This window comes from Triplophysa rosa, linkage group LG20, assembly GCF_024868665.1.
Source record: "Triplophysa rosa linkage group LG20, Trosa_1v2, whole genome shotgun sequence".
NCBI classification, from domain to species: domain Eukaryota; kingdom Metazoa; phylum Chordata; class Actinopteri; order Cypriniformes; family Nemacheilidae; genus Triplophysa; species Triplophysa rosa.
Genome location: NC_079909.1, coordinates 2,291,772 through 2,316,178, shown reverse-complemented (window position 1 = coordinate 2,316,178; position 24,407 = coordinate 2,291,772). Strand labels below are relative to the sequence as shown.

Genomic DNA, 24,407 nt, shown 5'->3' with positions numbered 1-24,407 from the left:
ACGTGCTTTTACATCAATGAGAGGTGGTGTACAGATGTAACCGTGTTAAAGAAGATGTGCTGTTCAGATCTAGAAACACTCTTCAATAACTGCAAACCGTTCTACTCACCGCGGGAGTTCTGTTCGTTCATTCTCGTGAGTGTTTACATTCCTCCGCAAGCGCACGTGAGCTCAGCTTTACAGAAACTCGCTGATCAGATCACAGACACAGAACAACAACACCCGGACTCTGTTTTAATTATTCTCGGGGACTTTAATAAAGCAAATCTCTCCCGCGAACTGCCAAAATATAGACAGCACATCACATGTCACAAATTCACACTGTAAAGGAGATCAGAGGGGCAAAGAGGAATTATTCTGACAACTTAAGGAACAAATTCTCTTCCAGTGATCCTGCTTCAGTGTGGAAAGGTCTGAAAGATATCACCAGTTACAAGACACCATCCCCCAGCACTTTAGAGAACCAACAACTAGCTGATGACTTGAACAAGTTTTATTGCCGGTTTGAAAAAACACCCCACACCCGCCCTGAACACCTCTCCACACAACCATTCACACCTTCAGCAACCCCCCTCTCTCCCACACCTACAATTCAGATCACTGAAGAAGATGTGCGCCAGGTCTTCAGAAAGAACAAAAGAAGGAAAGCACCAGGCCCAGACGGTGTGTCACCAGCCTGCCTAAAAATATGTGCTGACCAGCTGACCCCCATCTTCACACAGATCTTCAACAGATCACTGGAGCTGTGCAAAGTCCCCTCATGCTTCAAACGCTCCACCATCATCCCAGTCCCAAAGAAACCCAAAATTACTGGACTTAATGACTACAGACCTGTGGCTCAAACGTCTGTGGCCATGAAATCATTTGAAAGACTGGTTTTGGCCTATCTGAAGGACATCACTGGTCCCTTACTGGACCCCCTGCAGTTTGCCTACAGAGCAAACAGGTCTGTGGATGATGCTGTCAACACGGGACTGCACTTCATCCTTCAGCATCTGGACAGACCAGGGACCTATGCGAGGATCCTGTTTGTGGACTTCAGCTCCGCTTTTAACACCATCATCACGGACACCCTTCAGAATAAACTGGCACAGCTCTCCGTCCCCACCCCTGTCTGTCAGTGGATCAACAGCTTCTTGACAGACAGGCAGCAGTTAGTAAAGCTTGGTAAATTCAAATCCAACACCTGCACCATCAGCACTGGAGCTCCTCAGGGCTGTGTTCTCTCCCCACTGCTCTTCTCCCTTTACACAAATGATTGCACATCTAAAGACCCCTCTGTCAAGCTCCTGAAGTTTGCAGACGACACCACACTGATCGGCCTCATTCAGGACGGTGACGAGTCTGCTTACAGACAGGTGGTCAAGGAGCTGGCTGTCTGGTGCAGTCTTAACAACCTGGAGCTTAACACACTTAAAACTGTTGAGATGGTCGTGGACTTCAGGAGAAAGCCCCCTGTTCTCCCCAAACTCACCATCATGAACAGCACTGTGACTGCAGTGGACTTCCTGGGCACCACAATTTCTCAGGATCTGAAGTGGGACACTCACATTGACTCTATTGTTAAAAAAGCCCAGCAGAGGCTGTACTTCCTTCGCCAGCTGAGGAAGTTCAACCTGCCACAGGAGTTGCTGAAACAGTTCTACTCTGCCATCATCGAATCCATCTTCTGCACTTCTATAACTGTCTGGTTCTGCTCAGCTACCAAATCTGATCTCAGAAGACTACGGAGGGTAGTCCGGACTGCTGAGCGTATCATTGGTACAACCATTCCCACTCTCCAAGAACTGTACTCATCCAGAATGAGCAAAAGGGCTGGTAAAATCACTCTGTACCCCTCACACCCAGCACACTCCCTTTTTGAACTGTTACTGTCTGGTTGACGCTACAGAGCACTGAGCACCAGAACGGACAGACACAGGAACAGTTTCTTCCCTCAGGCAATCCATCTTATGAACACTTGACATTAAACGCGGAACACACAACTCTATTTTACATTATTTATTCACACATGCACATATCGGACCTGTACATACATAATTGTCTATATTGTATATTGTGTTTTTGCTGTTTTGTACATTGCCTATTTCTATATTATTGTATATTATTTTTTTTTTTTATCATCTGTGTTCTGTCCTGTTGCTGTCTTTCTGTTGCACTGTGGAGCTTCTGTCACTATAACAAATTCCTTGTATGTGGAAACATACTTGGCCAATAAAGCTCATTCTATTCTATTCTATTCTATTCTATTCTATTCTATTCTATTCTATTCTATTCTATTCTAGAACACAAAACAATGCAAGTGAATGGGTGCCAGTTAACAACATTCTGCAAGATATCTTCTTTTGTGTTCTGCGGAAGAAAGAAAGTCGTACATGCTTGAAATGACAGGGTGAGTAAATGATGACAGAATTTTACATAATTTTACTATTCCTTTAATGGAACACTAATGGCACATGAAATAAAACAACAGCAAGTATGTGCACATACTGTACACCATCAAATACAAAAAAATAGGAAGAAAGCATGTTGTATATACGCTTTATACATCCGTTCTCTCTGGTTCTCGAATCTGATTGGCTGATAGCCGTGAGATATTCCACCAGGATCATTACGGGAACTGACCGTTGAACCGCTTCACTGACTGTTTGTATCACTCCGTCACTAAACTAACTCGGACTATGCTGTCCTCGCAACTGCGTTACTCTGAAGAAGTTAGATTGCTAGCAAACAAACACATGAAGCAGTTTATCTTTTTTCAGAATGTTTACTTATGTGATGCGTTCTGTCATGGTTCTGCTTCTTTTAGTCTTGGATTTCCTGGTCCTGAGGCAGAGCCATGACTAAGTCTTTGGTTATGTGTGGAGAGAAACATATTATTGTCCTTTTGACAATAATATGCGTTCTCTCCAGTGTCTTTGTCAGATATGTTTGACAAAGTTAGTTTTTTAAAATAAGGAGCCAGTCCAAACGTGCAAATATACAAACATTTACGTTCGCCGCATGCAAATCTGGCAGCTATCTTGCTGTCGGGAAACATACCAGGAAAAACTTGCCTTATATCTTCACACGACTTGTAATAGTGAGAATTAGCCACCTTTAGTGCCCACAATACCTTTGCAGTTAGGGCTTCGTTTCTTGACACAGCATCCGAAATGGTCCCTTGTTTGATGGAGGACTTAAGTGAAGCACCGCAGCTGGCTGTGGGTGTCACGGCATTCCTCGGATTTAAAAACCCGGTGATGGGGTTCAAAGTTTCTTCGTGCGCAACAGCAAACTGGTGCTTCGCGCCTTTAGCGTGGCTACTTCCATGGGCTGCCTCTCCCATGTTCGAAATGTCAAAAAAAATTGCAGAGTTGACATTTTGCACGTCCTGGATGATGATTTCTTTCAAACCTTACATTATACTTATCTGAATGAAGCCACGCATTATTAATTCGGCATTTTCCTGGAATTTTCTAAATTTACATCCACAATTTATCAGAGACATTTACTTTTACGTTACGTTGCTGGCTGCAGCAAGGGCCCTCTCACAGCGAGCACTCCCTCTGCTTTGCCTGTTCGCAAGATCGCCTGATTTACCAATTAGTTAAAATTAGCAATTAAACATTTTATTTTTTACAGGTATTCTTTGGACAATTTCCATGACTTTTCCAAAACTTTTTGGGTTTATTCATTTTCCAACACTTTTTCAGACCTGGAAAGTTCGATTTTAAAATTTCATAACTTTTCCAGGTTTTTCATGACCGTACGAACCCTGCCCTTCACCACCGTCTGCCTGCATTTGGGTTCTTCCACCACGCAAGTCGTGACAGCGTTCTCTTTTTTTTGTAAAACTGGCATACAATAAACAAGATATGAAATCTCCGGTTCCCCGAGGGCTGCTGCCGCTTGTGTCTCATACGGCTCTCACTAAATCCTTGGTGTTTCGAGTCTGACGTCATCACCCAAACGTGTTTTTTCATCAATTTTAACAATCATATGTAGTTTAGATGGTTAGAGTAAGGTTAGGGTGTGGGTTAGGGTAAAGGTTTCGTAAGATTTGAAACACCAAAGATTTAGTCAAAACCAACAAGCCACGCCCACGGATCTGACTCGAAAGTACCATCCCCGGAAAACAGATTAAGCGGCACGTAGTGGTGGGTGATACTGTCAAATTTAGTATCGATCCGATACCAAGTAAATGCAGGGCCAGTATTGCCGATTTCGATACCGATACCAATACTTTTAACTTTTAAAAAGCATTCACTTTAACTTACATTTACTTTCCTGTTGATGAAATGTCATGATTTATCAGATGAATGCATCATTAATATGCTAAATCTGAATACATTTTCATGACCACTAAAATTTGTGATTTGTGCTCTTAATGTGCCTGTAGGCTAATTAATCATGTAGATGTTACAACACTGGACATCATTTAAACCAAATAAATCTATTTTATTTATCTATCGAATTTGCAAACATGAACTTTGCACCAAATTATTACTGGAAAATAGTAACAATAACAGATTAACAGAACAGAAAAACGATATATAACAAAACGTCTCGGTTACGTTTGTAACCTCGGTTCCCTGATGGAGGACAGCACGTGTTGTGGCAAGGAGGACACAACGCCTTGTTCCCTCCATCAGGGAACCGAGGTTACAAACGTAACCCGAGACGTTCCTTTCTGTCGGTCTCTCGACGTTGTGTCGAACCGACAGATGGGGTTCCAATGGAAAACGCCATAACACTGTGCCCTGTCACAATCTCAACGAAGCGACGGTGACTGGCCTGGGCGTGTCAGCCGTGAGCGCTACCGCAAAATTGTAACCTACCAGTGGGTAGGTAGGGGGTCCCAGTGCTTTCTTGAAAGGTGGGAAGGCCCCTACCTTCGGCCTCACAGGCGGCGGCCTTGTTTCTCTAACAGCGAGAAGCCGCCCGGAACCGTAAGGCCACTGGGTAAGCGCTACTTCCTCAAGCGGGGGATGCGCTACAGAGACCACTTCCTACCACAGGGAGGAGACTAGTGGAGATACCAACATGGTCTCACCGATGGGGGAGAACTCATGGGAAGAAAGTGCGGACTGAAGGAGTTAACCGCGAGGTGGAGGTCCACCTAAGGAGGTCATGGGTTACCAAGGTGGGAACCAGCATGAGGATACATCAGACGGAACCGCCCTACTGGGGGGTTGCAACGTCTGGTAGCACTAGGTCCGGTTAGAGCTATGTTGCGAATAACTCAGGTGATACCCGGCCTAAGGGGCAGGGCTGCTCTGCCCAGCCCGCCCGCAGGAGGTGCTTGCTTAGTGATGGATGGAGTGCCTGTTCTTCACCCAGTGGGGGAAGAAGGGAGGCTAGTTAGTACGCTGACCCCCTTAGGAAAAAGGGGGAAGGTACTGTCATAGGCGTACACCCTACCGGCCGCCAGTCTTGCCTGACTGCAAGACTCGAGCCGATACCGGTTTTACGCGGAGGCTGTAGGACCTCGCGAAGGTGATGGGTGTAGCCCAACCCGCAGCTCTGCAGATGTCTGCCAGAGAGGCGCCTCGCCAATCTCTGTTTGAGACAGCCCTCCCTGCTGATCTCCAAAACAGACAAAGAGCTGCTCAGAGCTCTGTGGCTCTGCGTGCGGTCTAAGTAAAGGCGCAGCGCGCGTACTGGACACAACACGGACGGGGTTGGGTCTTCCTCCCCAGTGGGGAGCGCCTGTAAGTTCACCACCTGGTCCCGAAAGGGAGCGGTGGGAACCTTGGGCACGTAGCCGGGCCGAGGTCTCAGGATAACGTGAGAATCCCTGGGTCCGAATTCTAGGCAGTCAGGGGACACGGAGAAAGCCTGTAGATCCCCTACCCTCTTGATGGAGGCGAGCGCCATAAGGAGAACCGTCTTCATCGTGAGATGAGGAAGAGAGGCATCCCCTAGGGGCTCGAAGGGGGGCCTGGTGAGACCTGTCAGGGCTACATCCAGGTCCCAAGAGGGTATGGAGCGCGGACGAGGCGGATTGCGCCTCCTAGCGCCCTTTAGGAACCTAATGACCAGGTCGTGCTGCCCTAGAGACTTCCCAGCAACTGAGTTGTGATGAGCGGCAATGGCGGCTACATACACTTTCAGTGTGGAGGGGGAGAGGTTAGTCTCGAGTCTCTCTTGTAGGAAGGACAGCACGGACCCGATCGCACAACTCCGTGGGTCTTCTCCTCGAGAAGCACACCAGGTCGAGAAGAGGCGCCACTTGTAGGCGTACAGTCGCCTAGTGGCAGGTGCCCTAGCCTGAGAAATGGTAGCTACCACCGCTGGGGGCAGACCACTCAGGATCTCCTCGTCCCGTCCAGAGGCCAGACATGGAGGTTCCAGAGGTCTGGCCTGGGATGCCATAACGTGCCCTTCCCCTGGGAAAGCAGGTCCTTCGTCAGGGGAATCGGCCAGGGGGGAGCTGTCGTCAAGAGCATTAGCTCCGAGAACCAAGTCCGGTTGGGCCAGTGTGGCGCAACGAGTAACACTTGCTGCTCCTCTTCCTTGACCTTGCACAGGGTCTGTGCAATGAGGCTCACTGGGGGGAAGGCGTACTTCCGCTTGTCCCGCGGCCAGCTGTGCGCTAGGGCATTCGTGCCGAGGGGTGCCTCGGTCAGAGAGTACCAAAGCGGGCAATGGGTGGTTTCGAGGGAGGCGAACAGGTCTACCTGGGCCTGCCCGAACTGCACCCAAATGAGCTGGACTGCGCGGGGGTGGAGTCGCCACTCTCCGCGAGGCGTACACTGACGAGAGAGCGCATCGGCTGTCTGGTTCAGGTCGCCTGGGATATACGTGGCACGCAGGGAGCGGGTCACCTGCTGACTCCACCGGAGGAGGCGTCGGGCAAGTCGTGTTAACTGCAGTGAGCGAACGCCACCCTGACGATTGATATACGCTACTGCCGTAGTGCTGTCCAACCGGACCAGCACGTGCTTGCCCTGCACGAGAGGTTGCAGCTTCTTCAGTGCGAGTAGCACGGTCCACAACTCTACGCAATTGATATGCCAGTGCAGGCGGGGGCCCGTCCAAAGCCCCGACACTGCGTGCCCGTTGCACACTGCACCCCAACCCTGCAGGGAGGCGTCCGTCGTCACCACGACATGCCTCGACCTGCCCTAGGGGTACCCCTGCCCGAAGGAAGGTCATGGAAGACCAAGGGGTTAGGGTGCGTCGGCAGCGAGGCGTAATCACCATCTGCCTGCTGCCGGTGTGCCACGCTCTCCAGGGAACTCGACTAAGAAGCCAGTGTTGGAGCGGTCTCATGTGCATCAACACAAAGCGGACTTTCTCGCAACCCATCTGTGCAGGGTTTGGCCAGAGGTGTCTCTCCTGGACCACATGTGTGGACATCGCCCTACCCAGGGCCCGCGCGGTCACGTTGGTCACCCGTAGAGCGAGGTCGGTGATGGCGCGGAGTTCCTGCATAAGCGCTGGGTCGGTCTTACCCTCGTGGAGCTCTCTGAACGTCTTGGCCTCAGGATGGCCATAGCGTGTAGAGAGGGGACAGCTTGGCCCGCAGCAGAGTAAGCTCTCGACATCCTGGATGCCGAAAAGCCTACGTGCTTTGGACGGGAGTCTAGGTCGAGCCCCAGGGGGACTCGACGTATCCTCTAGCTGCCCCACCATCGAGGGAAGAAAGGGTGATGGAACTAGTTGACGTGCACGCACCGAAGGGGGTGTTCCAGGTCGTACTAAGTTCCTCATGCACTTCCGGGGAAACACGGCACTGGGGCGAGTACGGCATGGAGCCGCTCTCAAACCCGAGGTACCATGTATCCAGCCGCGAGCATTGGGAGAGGCAGTGCGGGCACTGCATCCCAACGCCGCCGGCCCGGGAAAGCATGGCTGACATTTCGACGTCCGCTTCTTCCTGATCTCGACCCCCTGAGGGAGGGAGCTTCAAGGAATCGTCGGAGTCTGATGCCAGTAAGTCACCCTCCGATGCTGCAACAGACATCTCATCATCACGTACCGTGTCCGATATGTGATTGAGGAATAAGACGGAGGACCGTCTCATGGGGAACGGTCAGACGAGCAAGACGAGGTGCGAACAGTCCGCGAGCCAGTGGCTGACGGATTAGCGCTCACAGTAATCCTCATATCACCCTCGCTGCTCTCCGTAGCGGGCGGCAGGGCCATAGTCCTGCCGTCACGGAACGGGAAGCAGACGAGGTGGTGGCTGAGCCCTGTGGGAACACAGCCACCCGTGACGCAACGTGTGAATCGTCAACCGCCCGCAGTGTGGGCAGGATGTATCCACAAGGGCTGCCCCAGCGTACTGGAAGCAGACCTCGTGTCCGTCCCCCTCCTCGATGAGTGTGTTGCATCCACGAGAACAGCGGGACATGCCACGCTGGAGAAATTTGCTCTTTTAGAATGCTCGAACACCTCTGGAACCGCCGAGACGCCCAGGGGAAGTCGCCGCAGGAAGGGACCGTCCGCTGCACCACGTCGTAGAACCGGCAATGTGGAGTTGCTAAGTAGTAGCGAGAGTTGATCTTCACAAGCGAAGGCTCCGAAGAACAAAAGGTGAATGAATGAAGCACGCCGTCTCCCTTTTATACCCGGATTTCCTGGGGCGGAGTCCGGCATGCAAATTTCATTTGCCAATTTTCTAAGTAGTCGGAAGCGATTGGTTCTCAGGGACGAACCCATCTGTCGGTTTGACACAACGTCGAGAGACCGACAGAAAGGGAACAATTTCTCGTTATCCCAGTACTACTTCTCTAGCTTTTAAAAAAACCAAAGTGGACAAATTTATTACTCAAGAACAAAGATTTTAAAACTGCTTTTCCGTTTTTGTTCAGTGTAATGTTTAGACAAAACAATAGAACAAATTAATTAAAATTAAAAATGTTTCCCTTTCATTACACTTTTTTAAGTGAATTTATAAACATAGTGCACACAATTTTTTGCGACACAAAGTAAATAAAGTGCTTAAATAATAAAGTACTTTCAATCTTTGTTTTTTTAACCCCAAAGGCCCACTGCCATACATCGCAGTTCGCAGTGTTTTTATTCACCGAGGTGATAAATCTTTTCGCTGGCTGCAGCAGCGTCTGCGTTCTTGCGCTTGGCGCTGCTGAGTCACGTGATAGCGGACTACAAAACACAGCAGGACAGGAGGAGCAACGTGTGCAAAACTAGGTGTATGGGAAATAGTTTTTCTTCATTGTACAAGTATTAGCTACATTAGTAAATAAATAAAAACGGTAGTAAATACTAAAAACACATTAGTATCGATATTTTTATGTTAGGATCGATCCTTTTCGATACTACCTCAGTATCGAAAGTATCGATACTTCAGGATCGATCCCCCAGCACTAAGCGGCAGACGGGCAGCTTGAAACGGAGCTCTGAATACACCGTATATCATTTACACACAGAAACAAGATTGTATAGTGTTGCTTATAGCTGATGTCAGTAAGCACGATATTTAGGGCGAAGACAAAAGAAACGACGCGCTGTCACTTTCAGCAGAACCAACCCAAATAGACGAGAGCGATGTAAGTGGTCGCTTTTGATCATAGGAACTTCGGCCTGCGTGCGTGTGCGCGAGTGAAACCCGCCACAGCTCAAGTACAAAAGCTTGTGTCATTTTACAAACGTCTTCTGCTTATACTTTCACATATATGATCATTAATCGTTTTAACCATGGTTTATTTCCCACCGCTGCCTCGAGTTCAACATGGCTGCGTATCAAATCTGTAACATGCTCATCCTCCCCGTTATACGTGTTGTGTGAAATCTCCTCGCACCGGGGCTATTTTTAAATTGCAGGCTTATTAAAATAATCAGAATCAGAATCAGAATCAGAAGAGCTTTATTGCCAAGTGTGCTTGCACACACAAGGAATTTTCTTTGGTGTTGGAAGCTTCTAGTACAGACATTCAACACAATGACAATACAATATAATACGATTAATGGGCAGGAAACTATAGAGATCCGATCAGTTATCCAGATGTGGAAGCCACTTGATGACAAGTGTAAACGCGCTGTGTCCTGATTGTCTGAAGATCCGATCTGCTTGTTCGGATCACCGAGATCGCATGTTAATGCCAAGTGTAAACGCACCCTCTGGCGGGCGCACAATTAGCTAGAGAGTTACGGCATTTAGCCAATGAAGTCGATAACTATGCATCAAATTACTACGTGTCATTTAGATTAGATGCGCTTATTGATGTTTTATTACAGATTGACGGCGAGATAAATGACAAAGTTTGCAGCACATTAAACATCTGTGCGAGTCAGAGGGTGCTATGGTGGTGTTATGGTTCAACTGGTGAAAATCATAAACCACAAAATGTAATAAGGTTTAACTACACAGATGAGCTTGTGAACCGAAGTCGCAAGCTAACGCGTTCTCAAAGTGACAGTTATAAGCAGCCTTTCGGTTAGAAAAAGCGTAAAAATTTAATGTAACATCACAATGAATTGAGACATAGTGAACTTAAGTCACAAGTTAACACGGTAGTAATGAGCATCGTTCTTTCACTACAGGGGCCATCAAATGGAAACCATTCCGTCTAAAAAGACTGTACTAAACTGTACTTGTAAACTTTACTAACGTTACATTTCATAAGAGATAAATAACACAGAGGTCACAAGTTAACACGGGCATATTCCCTTGATTCATCCAGCTGCATATTGTTGTGACATCTTGATTTTATTGCAAAGATCCGCGGCAACTATCGTTGCGAAATAGCTAGGTTAGTGTGATTGTTACTGTAGTAACAGGCTGCCTCGCTTTATTGCATGGGTTCAAATCCCGTGTCAAATCGCTTTATTTATTTTTTCACCTCGCTTCAGCCGTTACGGGCGATTATACCAATAATTTGCAATCTTAACAACAATGCCAAAATCATGTAACAAGAAAGTCTGTGTTTATTAGACATCTTAATATTCAGTCGTCTTGTGCTACAATAAACAAGATATGAAATTACTAACTGCACATTAATTCGTTTGGTATAGCCGACATATAAACGCGTGCACTGCGATCTGCACATGGGTGTACATGTGATGCGATGGGACTTTCTCTCATTATCATTATATCGATCACAGTTTAACTTCCAAGAATCAATGCTTCCAGATAGTAAATAAACTTACAGGCATATCTTTCGCCAAGCAAAGATTATTCGCGTTGTTAACCGAAACTAGGCTACTGCTGTATGATGAATGAGATCTAAATCTCAACACTGTGCAAAATTCAATACTGGAAAATGGCCACTAGGTGGCGACCATACACCATGATAATTGGAACACACTTAAAGGCGGGGTGTCCGATTTCCGAAAATACGCTTGTTTAGACAAAGTCGGCCGAGTACCAAAACAGTAGCCAATCAGCAGTAAGGTGTACAATGCACAGGACGGACATTAGTCGAGCCGAGCACTGACGAATGCGAAAGATGGGGGTATGGGTGTGTCTGTTTTGGTGATTTGAACATCAACAACGGCTCACAGAAATCGGACACCCCTCCTTTAAGTGAAACTAAATGTTGTCAGTGTTGGCGGTGTCTCTAGCAATTGAACGCTCTGCTCATTGTTTAAAAAAATTACAGTGCGGGACGCGGGTCTCAGTCAAGATAATAGAAATGGGATTAACACATCTTCGGTGAGTTGCCATTTAAAAGTCGCGGAAGAAAGTAGTTCCCATTTCCTTTAAAACAAGAGGGGTTTAAAGACACTCCGACGTTGTTTCTGGTTTATCTACACACTTGTGCCGTCGAACTGATGTATAAATGCAATATCGCTCTCGTAGTCGTGTATGTAGTGTTCTTATATCTGCATGGCTGTGATTGCCTTGTGCCTCTGGCCTAATCACAGCCATGAAGATATAAGAACACTACTTACACTCCTACTCGAGCGATATTGCATTATTCATAAATGGACCAGTGATTCATAACGTTCTTAAATGTACTGTCCATAATAAGACTAGTCAGACTGTACCCGAGGTGGACTTGCAGACGGTGGGGTCAGTGGGGCTGAGCTGAAAGCCGTCCACACACACACAGCGGAAACTGCCGTGTGTGTTAATGCAGTGCTGTGTGCAGGGATATGTGCTGGAACACTCATCTACATCCACACACGTCTTCCCATCATCCTTCAGTCTGAAGCCAGGGTGACACCTGCACTGGAGACACAAACAACAAAAGACATGAGTATCAGGTGCCAGTGTGTCTTGATATATAGAAGTCATAAACATTTTTTTTAATATTATTATCAAACACAATTTCAGAAAGAAACTGTGGATTCAAAAAAATGTGGATAGATAAAACCTTTGAAATGAAATAGAATTTACTGCTGTACATGATTAGGGGACTATTTAAACTAGTGAGAGTGGAAAAAGGCCCAATCGTGCCAATGGACACTTCTAAACATGATTCAGAAATGTTTACCTTAAAGCCGATCTTCAGGTCCTCACAGAGCTGAGAGCAGCCGCTCAGTTTACTGTTCACACATTCATCAATGAAGCAGTTGAGTTCATCCGTACCATCTCCACAGTCATCATTGCGATTGCAAAGTAACGTCTCATTAATGCATCGACCGTTTCCACATGCATATGCCGTCTCGTTACATTTTTTTTCTGCTTGAAGAACAAAGAGAGGAAAAATCGTTAAATGCATTTACTGATTCGTGATTTTGTGATGAATTAACAATAAATGTACTCTGGTGCGCAACATTTTGACAGAAGTTTCATTGATTGCATCAGGCCGGTGGAAAACAAAAATGAACTTGTGCCAAATAGTGAGAAGCATTTGTGATAGTCTTACATGTACAATATATTGAAAATACCATTTATAGTTTTTAAGTTATCACAGGGATCCAGACACGCATGTACTCCTCAGTGGCGGACTCCTCTTCCGGGGGTGCAAGAATGTGTGTGTGGCACATCATGTCAAAATATGTGTTCGGCGCGTCATGTGAACTTAATTTGCATCGAAAGGGTTTATGATAAAAGAGATGCTCGCGTTTGCTAGATACTCGGTAGTCTCATGTGTAATCAGAGTTAAGTGTTAAGCGAGTGTTTTGCGAGTGCCTTGTGATCGCGAGCATCTTTTTACCATATTTTTATCATAAATCATTCCGACGCGTCTGCACGTATTTGGACCAAGGTTATTTTAGTTTACTAAAATTAAAACTTTTAAAATGTTTCTGTTCATTGAAATCAAATCAAATATTGACCAAAATTTTGACTAAAAAAATCGATATGTTGCCACAAAAATAAACTGAAATAAGTTTAAAGCAAAATTATAAAAAAAGAATAAGCAAAAACTAAAATGAAATAAAAATTAAATAGATTTCATAGTGCGCTTTCAGATTTGTAATTATGATTTGGGATTTTTTTGTTTTCAGATTTGTTTTCAGACATTCCCAACTTGATTTTAGATTAGTTTGCCAGCATTGTTCTGTGACTCAAAGTCTTCATTGACTTCACTGACACAACAGTGTCACATTACTCCAGCAGGGTTGGTGTTTATGTGTTTATTCATACCAGGGCCATTGCAGTTCGGGTTTTTGGGAGCTTCATCTGAGTGATCATGACAGTCAAACTCTCCATCACATTCCCAAGACTTCTGAATCAGACAACGGCCATTATCACAGCGAAACTCATTGGCCTTACAAGCTGGATACTCTACAAAGACAAATACAGACTCATTAAAGAAATATGAGACAAGGAAATCATCTATTTTAAAAACTTGTTGTCTACTGTCACAGCGGTGCATGGAGAAGAACCCAATTGCAGGCAGGCAGTGATGAAGGGGTTAACAAGGATTTTTAATAAACAATAGACAAAACAAAAACCCACGAGGGGGTAAAATAACAAAGACAAAGGGATAAACAATCAGACTACACAGGCACATAAACTAACTAGAACAACACTAGACAAACACTTACACTGACTAAACTTAACTTGCTTAAATTACACGGGCAGGAACACGAAGCACTCATACACAGTACACAGAACAGACGTAGTACAATCCACGAGCAACAAGACAAAGAAACATGAGGGTATTGTGATGAGCGTCCCGAGCGCATATCAGTTGCCCTGGAAACGCACAAGGAGCACCTGTCTTCCCTCATCTCGGGCTGATCGGGCATAGCTGCAAGCGATCAGCTCGCGGGCTCATAAGCCAAGAGCTCGCCAGAAGAGAGGAGAACCCTCTCCAGGAAGGAGCCGAAACTAACTCTGTGATTTTTCCTCTTCCCATAGAAAGCAGTGTGTGACCCGATCAACGCCGCCACGAGCACCGCACGGACACCCCACAGGGGATATTGGAAGAGAGCACCACACCGAGAGGAAGCCGGCCACCACTGGGACTTTTGTTTGGGTTGTCACGTTTGCTGGTGTTGTGTGAATAAATCCACCCTTCGGGGATTGTTTACTGAGCTCTCCTTGTCGAGTTATCCTTCCACCCTGCTACAGTATATATAGGGAGAGACAAACGAGGGATAATTACACAGGGCAGGTGGGAAACATTAGACACGGGAGGAAGGCAATACATGAGACGAGAGGGGCGGGGCCAATGACAAGACACGAGAAAATACATGAGAGGTAAAAACAAACAACTCATGGTTTTCTCACATAAAACCTAAGGGCTCTGTCCCGATCCAGCCACATGACTAGAATTTCATAAACAAGACGGTGGGACCGTGACAGAGCCCCCCCCCCTTAATGAACAACTCCAGGTGTTCACCAAGGGGTTGACTAACAAGACCTGACAGACTGGACCAAAGACAACAACCAGACAAACATGGTGAACAAGACAAGGGGCAGACAAGACAACAAGACTAAAGGATTGGGGTGACTTAATAAAAATAACAAACATGGGAGGGGGGGTGGGGCAAAACAAGAGTTCATGGGGGGTAAACCAAACGGATTGGGGAATAGTCCCAGTCCCCGGCTGCGCTCGAGGGCGCGGAGTCCTGGGGGACTTCGGATAAGTCCTGGGGGGAACAGTCTTTGACCCTGGGAGTCTCCCAGGGACCGGCTGGAAGACCGGCTGGAAAGGGCTTGTTCGCCGGCTGGAAGGCCGGCTGGAAAGGGCTTGACGCCGGCTGGAAGGCCGGTTGGACAGGGCTTGACGCCGGCTGGAAGGCCGGCTGGACAGGGCTTGATGCCGGCTGGAAGGCCGGCTGGACAGGGCTTGACGCCGGCTGGACAGGGCTTAATGCCGGCTGGATCACCGGCTGGGACGCCGGCTGGATCACCGGCTGGAATGCCGGCTGGATCACCGGCTGGGACGCCGGCTGGATCACCGGACGGGACGCCGGCTGCACCGGACTGGACACAGGACTGGACACCGGACGGGACGCCGGCTGCACCGGACTGGATTCCGGCTGCACCGGACTGGGTACCGGCTGCACCGGACTGGACACAGGACTGGACACAAGACTGGACACCGGACTGGATGCCGGCTGCACCGAACTGGACGCCGGCTGCACCGAACTGGACGCCGGCTGCACCGGACTGGACACTGGACTGGACATCGGCTGGATCTCCGGACTGGACGCCGGTTGGACCACCGACTGGACGCCGGCTGGATCACCGGACTGGACACCGGACTGGACACTGGACGGGAGGGAAGTCCGCGCTGCCCGCCGCTGCCCGCCGCTGCCCGCCGCTGCCCGCCGCTGCCTCTTTCTCTTCAGACGAGCCACCCGCCTGGAGGTCGGCTGAAGGAAAGAGGCAAAGGGTGCGGCTGGTTCCGGCTGGGACTCCTCAGACGTGGAGCCCTAGGATGCTCGCCTCCCCCGCTTCCCACCGAGACTCGCCGATGGTGGAGAGGACGGTGTGGCGACGCCCACAACCCCAATCTTCAGGGGACGGCCCTCAGGGATCGCGGCCAGCGGAGATGGGAAGGTGGGTTGAACTGAGATCCTGGACTCTGATCGATCCGCGGCATACAGCCATATCGCATCAAAGTCCAGCGGTCTCAGTGACCTCATCTCCGCACGCGTGAGTGGCTCCCTGAGACCGGCGTTGAAAAGCGTCACCAACTCCTCCTCTCCGAACACGTCTCCTCTGCGACTTCAAGGAACCGGCCCGCGTAGTCATCTACGTCTCCGGTTCCCTGGCGAATGCCACAGAGGAGACGAGCCTGGCGGGAACGTATAGCGTCCATGCTGCCTGCTGGGTTCGGTCTTGGCTCGTGGATTCTGTCACGATATGAGCGTGGAGAACCCAATTGCCGGCAGGCAGTGATGAAGGGGTTAACAAGGATTTTTAATAAACAATAGACAAAACAAAAACCCACGAGGGGGTAAAATAACAAAGACAAAGCGATAAACAATCAGACTACACAGGCACATAAACTAACTAGAACAACACTAGACAAACACTTCCACTGACTAAACTTAACTTGCTTAAATGACACGGGCAGGAACATGAAGCACTCATACACAGTACACAGAACAGACGTAGTACAATCCACGAGCAACAAGACAAAGAAACATGAGGGTATATATAGGGAGAGACAAACGAGGGATAATTACACAGGGCAGGTGGGAAACATGAGACACGGGAGGAAGGCAATACATGAGACGAGAGGGGCGGGGCCAATGACAAGACACGAGAAAACACTTGAGAGGTAAAAACAAACAACTCATGGTTTTCTCACATAAAACCTAAGGGCTCTGTCCCGATCCCGCCACACGACTAGAATTTCATAAACAAGACGGTGGGACCGTGACAGTCTACAGTTAGCAAATGTACTATATTACTTGACTTATCATATTGCTGTTGCCCCACTTTTTATTGTCATTAAAGACACTGTCTGCATATACAGATACTTTATACAAACATTAGAAAGAATTAGAAATGAGAAAGAATTGTGGACATACCGCACACTGAAGATTCATCAGATCCATCGCCACAGTCATTGTCGTGGTCGCACACAAAGTGTTTGGGGATACACTGTCTGTTCTGACACATGAACTCTCCTGTCTTACACGTGTTATTGAACACTGACAGAAAAAGAAATAAACAATTACAACAAGATTCTCTCAACAAGATTTGAGTTACTGTATCTCACATGTCCGTAGCAACACGCCAAATTTTAATAAATGCACACAGATGTTTTTGACTAACCACAGTCGGCCTTCACACTCTCATCGGCTCCATCCGGGCAGTCTCTGTCTCCATCACACATCCAGTGCTGAGGGACACACTTGTGTGAGTCTGGACACTGGAAAGCGTCCGCACTGCACGTCTTATTTTCTAAGGAAATCACACCATTCATAACCATGATATACATTTTATTAATCACCTTTTAATAAAAAATTCATATAAACTCAATTTTTCAATGAAAATTAGAACAACATCTATCTTTTATGCAAAAATATTAACCAATAATATCATAGCCCACTTTCTTATAATCCAATACTTTTGGGAAAAATGATGATTATTTCCTGCTGTATATTCAGTTTTATTGTATGTGACATTAAAGAAAAGAATGTGGCTGCTGTTAAGGATGTGGACCCACTGCATCTGCTGTCCTCATCTGACCCGTCTTCACAGTCATCTGCCCCGTCACAAACCCAGCTTCTGGAGATACAGCGATGATTCCCGCACTCAAACTGCATCGCTGAGCAGAACTTATCTAAGTTAAGCATCAGAAGAGAAGTTAGTCAATTATTCATAGGACAATACAAATAAGTCCAGTTTGGTGTTATCGCAAAATAAACTCTTTTATGATAACAATGAGCTATGTGTGTTTGTGTGTACTGTTACTCACCGCAGTGTGCCTCATCATCTCCATTCTCACAGTCATTCTCTTTATCACAGGTCCAGCTCATGGGAATGCAACGGCCATTGGGACAAGCGAAAAAATTTAATGGACACTTTCTCTTCTTCTTATCTGAAAGCACAGATAAACAAGACTCTAGAACTCAGTGGTCCAGATTCATGTGTCTTTGTGCAGTTTGCAGATATGGTGAAGCTAAACTGACAGGCTGCTACTCTAATAAGCATAAAATCTGTAGAACACACATACTTTAAGAAGCTTAAAACAAGCCTGCCCCCAAAACTGCACCCACATCAAACAACATCTCCTCAGGTCTTCAAAATATCAGGATTAATTGATTTCAGACATTATTCAAGATGATCTCCAAGCTCACTGATCTAGGCATCTGCAGGCTGCATGCAACTGGACTGTCGCCTTTTTTTACCAACAGACCACACACAGTCTGTTTGGTTTAACAACTACTCCACCCTCAATCCTGAACACTGGTGTACCACAGGGTTGTGTTCTTAGCCCAATTCTTTATTCCCAGTTCACCCATTACTGCACAGACGTGCATGGCTCCTCCAACCCCATCATCAGGTCTGCATATGGTTCCAACAACAATGCCAACCGTGCCAACAACAATCTCACACTCCACACCCACAAGATTAGTCAGCTGGTGAACTAGGAGGGGCCACTGATAGGGCGGAAGTGAAGCACATTAACAGTTTCTGGGGTTCCATGTCTCAGAGACTCTTTCCTGGGTCCTCAACGCTTCCACTCTGACCAAAAAGGCACAACAGCACCCTGAACTTGCTGAGATTTTACCGCAGCACACAATACAAAAGTACTGTAGCAAACTGCACTGTCTCAGACCAGCAGGCCCTCTAGTGAGTGGTAAAAACGGCCCAATATATCACTGGTGTTTAGTTACCCTCCATGGAAACATCCATCACAAACATTGCCTAGAAAGAATGAAAAGCATTCTTTTTTTCTATGTCATTGTACATTTGATTATTATCATTAAAATCCTGAAACAGCATTTCAGCATTTTAATGATAAGAACAGAATGTACAATGACTTAGCAAACATTTAGAAAAAATAACAATAAAGAACAATATATTATAACAATACAACACAAGAAAATATTGATTGGCCATGCTGCCAGATTTATGGGAACCAATCGGCTGCATGTTAGTGTGAACTATAGAGAACTATGCATAATGTAAATTTATGGCAGTGCCTATTTGGAAGATGCTAAAACATTGTATTTTAGCATTGTAATAAGTATGCATGTGTGTTAACCTGGACAGTTTCTTTCGTCGGAGAAGTCTCCACAGTCATTTGCTCCATCACAGACCCATGACAGGGAGTAACACAGTGAAGTGAACTCACAGCGCTGATAAGTGACGCCCTTCACACCCAAACGGAAATAACTGGAACAATCGACACCCGCTGGACAACAAAGAATGCACACTTTAAAAATCCAGAAATTATGATGATTCAAGGAATTTTCTAGATTATTTTAAAACCGTAATAGACACAGTAATGTTGTCTTGGCGTATTATTGAAAGGGAAATACATTCACGGTAAAGTAAATTGAAATTGTAAACTGTTTGTAATTAAAACAGGATTTACTGTATATATTCACATTTGTTCTGCAGAGGAAAGAAAGTTATGTGGGCTCTGACAGACAGTAAAGAGCCACGAAACACTAAACAACATTTATTTAGATGTAAACAAAGTTGGTTGTGTTGCACATCACAGAAAACAATGTTAGCAACTGTAAGTTATTACAGTAGAGAAAACGAGTTAATTTCTATCTTTTTTGCACTATTTTTGCCTTCCGGGATTAAAATCCTCATCTGGCCAACGTCAAAGGATGTGACGTGGCGATGTACTATGGTACATCGATGACGCGTCGGTGTATCTTTATTATTCATGAGACTGTGTTTTCTTGACCAATGAGAAGACATTTCTTCTAATTATTCATGACAGCGCCTTGTGATTGGAGCGCCCGTCTCCCATGCCGGAACCTTCATCGGTTTTAAACGGCTCTTCTTCCCACAGCATTCATGCCCATTTTAATTGCATTTGTCAAAAACGACAGTGAGGTAGAATGTAGCTGAAAGTGGAAGTTTCATGACACTTTAAGGTGAGTAAATGAAAGAATATGTAATTCAATATTTAATGAATAGTTTGTTTTATCTATATGAAATATTCTCCATCATTAAGGAACTTACAGCAGTTCATTTCATCGCTGGCATCCTCACAGTCCAACACCTGGTTACAGCGACTGGAGTTGGACACACATGATCCATCTCTACACTGAAACTGATCAGCTGTGCACATTGTCGCTGTTGAAACACAGGAATTTTCGAGCAGCATTTTAATGCGTACCTAACATGCTACATGTTTACTTTGTTGAATCAGTAATTATTAAATATATAATTACTTGTTTCTGCAGTACAGTGAAAATTGTAATAAACATATAAAATATATATTAATGATTAACATATATTTATTAAAATGTTAATGTTTTTTTCTGTTTCAGATTTCTTATTTTGTTTGTAGAGGAAATGTTACCAAGACATTCCCCTTAATGTTTTTGTCATTCTATGTACATACCATTACAGAACAGTTCATCCGAGTTATCCCCACAGTCATCTCGGCCATTACACCAGGAACTGTGACCGACACAGCGTCCATTGACACAACGTTTGTAACCCTTCTTACAAAAACGATTAGCTAAAGACACACACAGACAAGAGAGTTTGTGTATAGCAGTACCTCAGAAGTGTAGTCTACATTAACACACGCATAGAAAACTCACTGCAGTAGGACTGTTTCTCATCGGATTTGTCTTTGCAGTGGGCCATGCCGTCACATGTGAGCGTGTACTTGATACAGTCACCATTCCCACACTCAAAGTCATCCATACTGCTGCACGACGTGTTCTGAGCTGAGAAACATACAATAACACAATTGAAGTATTTTCCACTAAAATTAAAAGTCACAAAATGATCATTTAAAGTCCCAGTGAAATTAAAAATGACAATGCCTATTTTTTCATGAAATATTGCAGCGTAAATAGTTTATCAATGTGGGTCATTCTCTTTTCGAAATTTGTGTGCCCTCATAATCTTCAGTTAAAATCTGAAAATGCACTTCCGTCCCGCAGTGACTATCCATCTTAAATGACGCATGTTAGACGGCTTGGGCGGAGCATCCGTTAACTCTTCCCCTTCAACTGTCAGTCTGCTGCCAGTTCCATTTCAAAATGCAACAGCAGTTTTTATGCATCCAATCAAATAGCAGAGAAAGACGAAAGCCACGCCCACTATTTTTCTCATGCGAAATTCCATTTCACTCAGAAATGCGTCAAAATACGGAAGTAAAAACGATCGCAACTTCCGGTTCACAGAGACTTTGGCTGCATCCGAAATCGCCTATTTCCATACTATATAGTAGGCGAAAATGAGTATGAGTCATGAATAGTATGTCCGAAACCTCAGTATGCACAAAACAGTAGACAAGAAATACCCAGAAAAATTTCAAAAGTAAATCAAATAAATATAGCCAAAAACTTTAAGGCGGATGTCCATTTATAATGTAAATGCCAATAAATGAATTTCTCGTTACTAAATTATGTTTTTATAAACGCTCACGTGTAGGTTGTTGTTAATACGTCATAGGTCAAAGAGCATATGGGTCACATGACCATAAAACATGGCAGACGCAGTATGTCCAAATGTATTCATACTACTCCCACTCATACTATATAGAACGTACTGTTTTAACGGCCGATAGGTAGGTACTTATTCAAATTCAGACATACTGTCACAGAATGCGATTTCGGACACAGCCAATAAAATTTGAAAAACTTTTCCAGGAATTGTACAGAAATCTGGGTCACTTCCGGCTAACTAGTGGTGTTGTTTGGATAATTACTTGGGAAATTTTTTTGATTTATATGTCTGCTGTAAAAATCTCTATATGTAAAACAACTCCAAATTAGTTATTTCTTTGTAAATGCTGTGTCTTAATGAAATACCTGCTTGCGCAGAAACATGATGCACTAGTCAATGATCACTGGACAGTATCTCACCTATGCAGGTGTTGTCCTCTAGCAATTTCCTCTCTCCCCTGCAGCTACAGTTCACCCGGCTGTCTGATGAGAGCAGACACAGGTCCTGACAGCCTCCATTATTCACCCGGCAGGGCGAGAACTCACCTGCACGCACACATACATGTACCGTTCCCAGAAGCTCTTGACATTATGTGTACTCATTAAGCACCCTTACATGACAAGTACAATAATACACAAACACCTCACTTACCATTCACTGCCCGTTTGTACAAACAGTGCTCCATTCACAGCATGTGTGCGAAACAGTCTGACACATCTCAGAAGGGATTTACAACTAATCGCAACACATCACTGCTATCTTTCTCAAGCCTCGTATCTCCATATTTCGTGATTTTTATTTTTCGTCACAAATCATTGTTTTTAGTCACCGTTTGTGTTTGTTACTTGGTTTTGCAAATATCTAACAAAAAAGTTGACAACACAGTATTTAATTATTTCATATTTTTTCCATTTCCTGAAAAACAGCAAATTTGGACATGACAAATGGAGATACAAGGTTTTTCCCAGACGAAATTGTAACTGCTGCTGGGGAAGTACAGAACAAAATACAGTGGTACAAGAGATATAAAGAATGTAGACTGTTATCTTTGGAGAGGTTTGGGGGTGTGAGAATTGGTGGTATCACGGTTAGACAGGCATGATGAAAGATATTGATTGTGTGTGATGGTTTCACTCTCACGCATTATAGAGTTCTTCTCGCTTCTGTCACAATCCCAGATTACTTCTGGCACATAATTACATGGCTGAGGTGTCAGAAAACTTTAATCACTCTTGCTCTCTCTCACACACAGTTGATTTAAAGTGTCCACGCATCCATTATACAGTATCTTAATCTATTGACTCACAGCTATTTGTATCGTTGGCCACAGCGGTGATTCCCATGGGCTGTTGTGGGATATCAGCGCGTAACACCTTCATGTCTCCACCAACGTATTTGTCAGCTCTGAGGACCGCTCTGCGCACCCAGTCCGTCCAGAAAATATGATCACCATACACGGCCAAACCGAAGGGATGCACTGGCTCATTCTTAAGTACAACCTACGAATGTCAAAGGGAGACACAAAGTAAGGTCTTCATTTAAGATTTTACCTTTTAGATTGTAGATTGTTACTTATATTGCTCAACAAGTTGAGAATGTCATTTAGTGATGTTTAATTCGTGAATTCATGAACATGTATTTTTGGGACAGTTCAGCCAAAAATGATATTTTTTTGTCATTTAATCACTCCCATGTCATTTCTCTCTTCTGCAGAACACAAAAGATTTTTTGAAGAACGTTGGTGACCAAACATTGTTGGACTCCATTGACTTCCATTAAATGGACACAAAACCACTGAGGCATTTCTCAAAATATCTTCTTTTGTGTTCCACAGAAGAACGAGTCATATACAGGTTTTAAACAACATGAAAGTGAATAAATGATGACATTTTGAATAATTTGTATTATTTTGGGGTAAACTATCCCTTTAAGAACAATAAATTCTGTTGAAGTGTTGTTTTACTAATGCGGTTAACTACTTCACCTGTTAGCCTTATCGATGTCTTTGCATAAATATAAATGACTTATAAATGGATTAAATGGTTATTTGAACAGTTCAATGAACTGAACTTTGTCTTCCCATCACTAGAAATGATCTCTCTGTTCTCATATATAGCAAAATGCTCCTGCAGTTATTATACAATTATGTAGAAAAGGACCAAAACAATTTCACTGTAGGCAGAGCTACACAGTAGAAAAATAACTAATGATGAATGAGAGACTAAACACATTGCCGCATGTTTAGTATGTTTAGTGTAACAATGTGCACGTTTCAGCAAAATCATGGGTAAAAAGTTTAACTTGCATATCGATGACTTCCGTCATACTCGCAGCGCTCAATCTTATCAAGTGTAGCATCAGAGAAATACAGCTTCTCTGCACGATGGTCGATTGCGAGTCCATTAGGGGTACGAATGTCACTGCCAATGATCACAAGCACATTGGAACCAGACAGCTGAGCTCGCATGATACTGGGAGACTGCTCATTCCAGTTGGTCCAAAACATCAAACTGGCGAACAAAAGAATGATAAAGTCAATAACAAATTATGCTAACAATGTATTCACACAACTGGCGCCAAGGTGATTTTTAGTGAATCGAAATGTGTGAACTTGAGTCCGATCCCCTCAAGTTTACACAGATGCACTTGCAATGTAAACACAGGTGTATCTATAGACATGCTCCACTCATATTTATGAAGGATCATGTGTATATTGCTTCAGAAGTATTCAGCTGCATCTGTATCTGTATATAAACCCAATGAGCCATATATCTAAACGATCCATACAGACAGATGGTCCATATGTCTGTCTAGTAGGGTCTCCAGGAAGTGGTCCCAACAGTACTGTGTATATTGGTTGGAGAACATTTGCTGGCTTCATACTGACATGTTTTGTGTATTAAAATTATAACAACAACTGCTCAACCGAATAAAAGAAAAACTTTTAACACCAACAGCATCACAACACCTTGGTCACACTGAAAGAGCTGTTGAGGTTGCT

General features: G+C 45.0%; 1 protein-coding gene across 1 annotated transcript in view; it reads right to left on the bottom strand.

Moving 5' to 3' along the window:
• The window catches only part of LOC130571620 (low-density lipoprotein receptor-related protein 1-like), a 58,751-nt gene that overhangs the window by 27,550 nt on the left and 6,794 nt on the right, over window positions 1-24,407 (bottom strand). The window contains exons 4-17 of the mRNA XM_057362746.1: window positions 23,712-23,916; window positions 22,713-22,905; window positions 21,826-21,951; window positions 20,551-20,679; window positions 20,346-20,465; window positions 19,961-20,074; window positions 19,023-19,172; window positions 17,730-17,852; window positions 17,478-17,594; window positions 17,084-17,212; window positions 16,837-16,959; window positions 13,487-13,627; window positions 12,390-12,580; window positions 11,941-12,124 (exon numbers count right to left, since the gene is read on the bottom strand). Coding sequence (XP_057218729.1) covers window positions 11,941-12,124; window positions 12,390-12,580; window positions 13,487-13,627; window positions 16,837-16,959; window positions 17,084-17,212; window positions 17,478-17,594; window positions 17,730-17,852; window positions 19,023-19,172; window positions 19,961-20,074; window positions 20,346-20,465; window positions 20,551-20,679; window positions 21,826-21,951; window positions 22,713-22,905; window positions 23,712-23,916 — 2,045 coding nt within the window. The remainder of the gene's footprint in view (window positions 1-11,940; window positions 12,125-12,389; window positions 12,581-13,486; window positions 13,628-16,836; window positions 16,960-17,083; window positions 17,213-17,477; window positions 17,595-17,729; window positions 17,853-19,022; window positions 19,173-19,960; window positions 20,075-20,345; window positions 20,466-20,550; window positions 20,680-21,825; window positions 21,952-22,712; window positions 22,906-23,711; window positions 23,917-24,407) is intronic.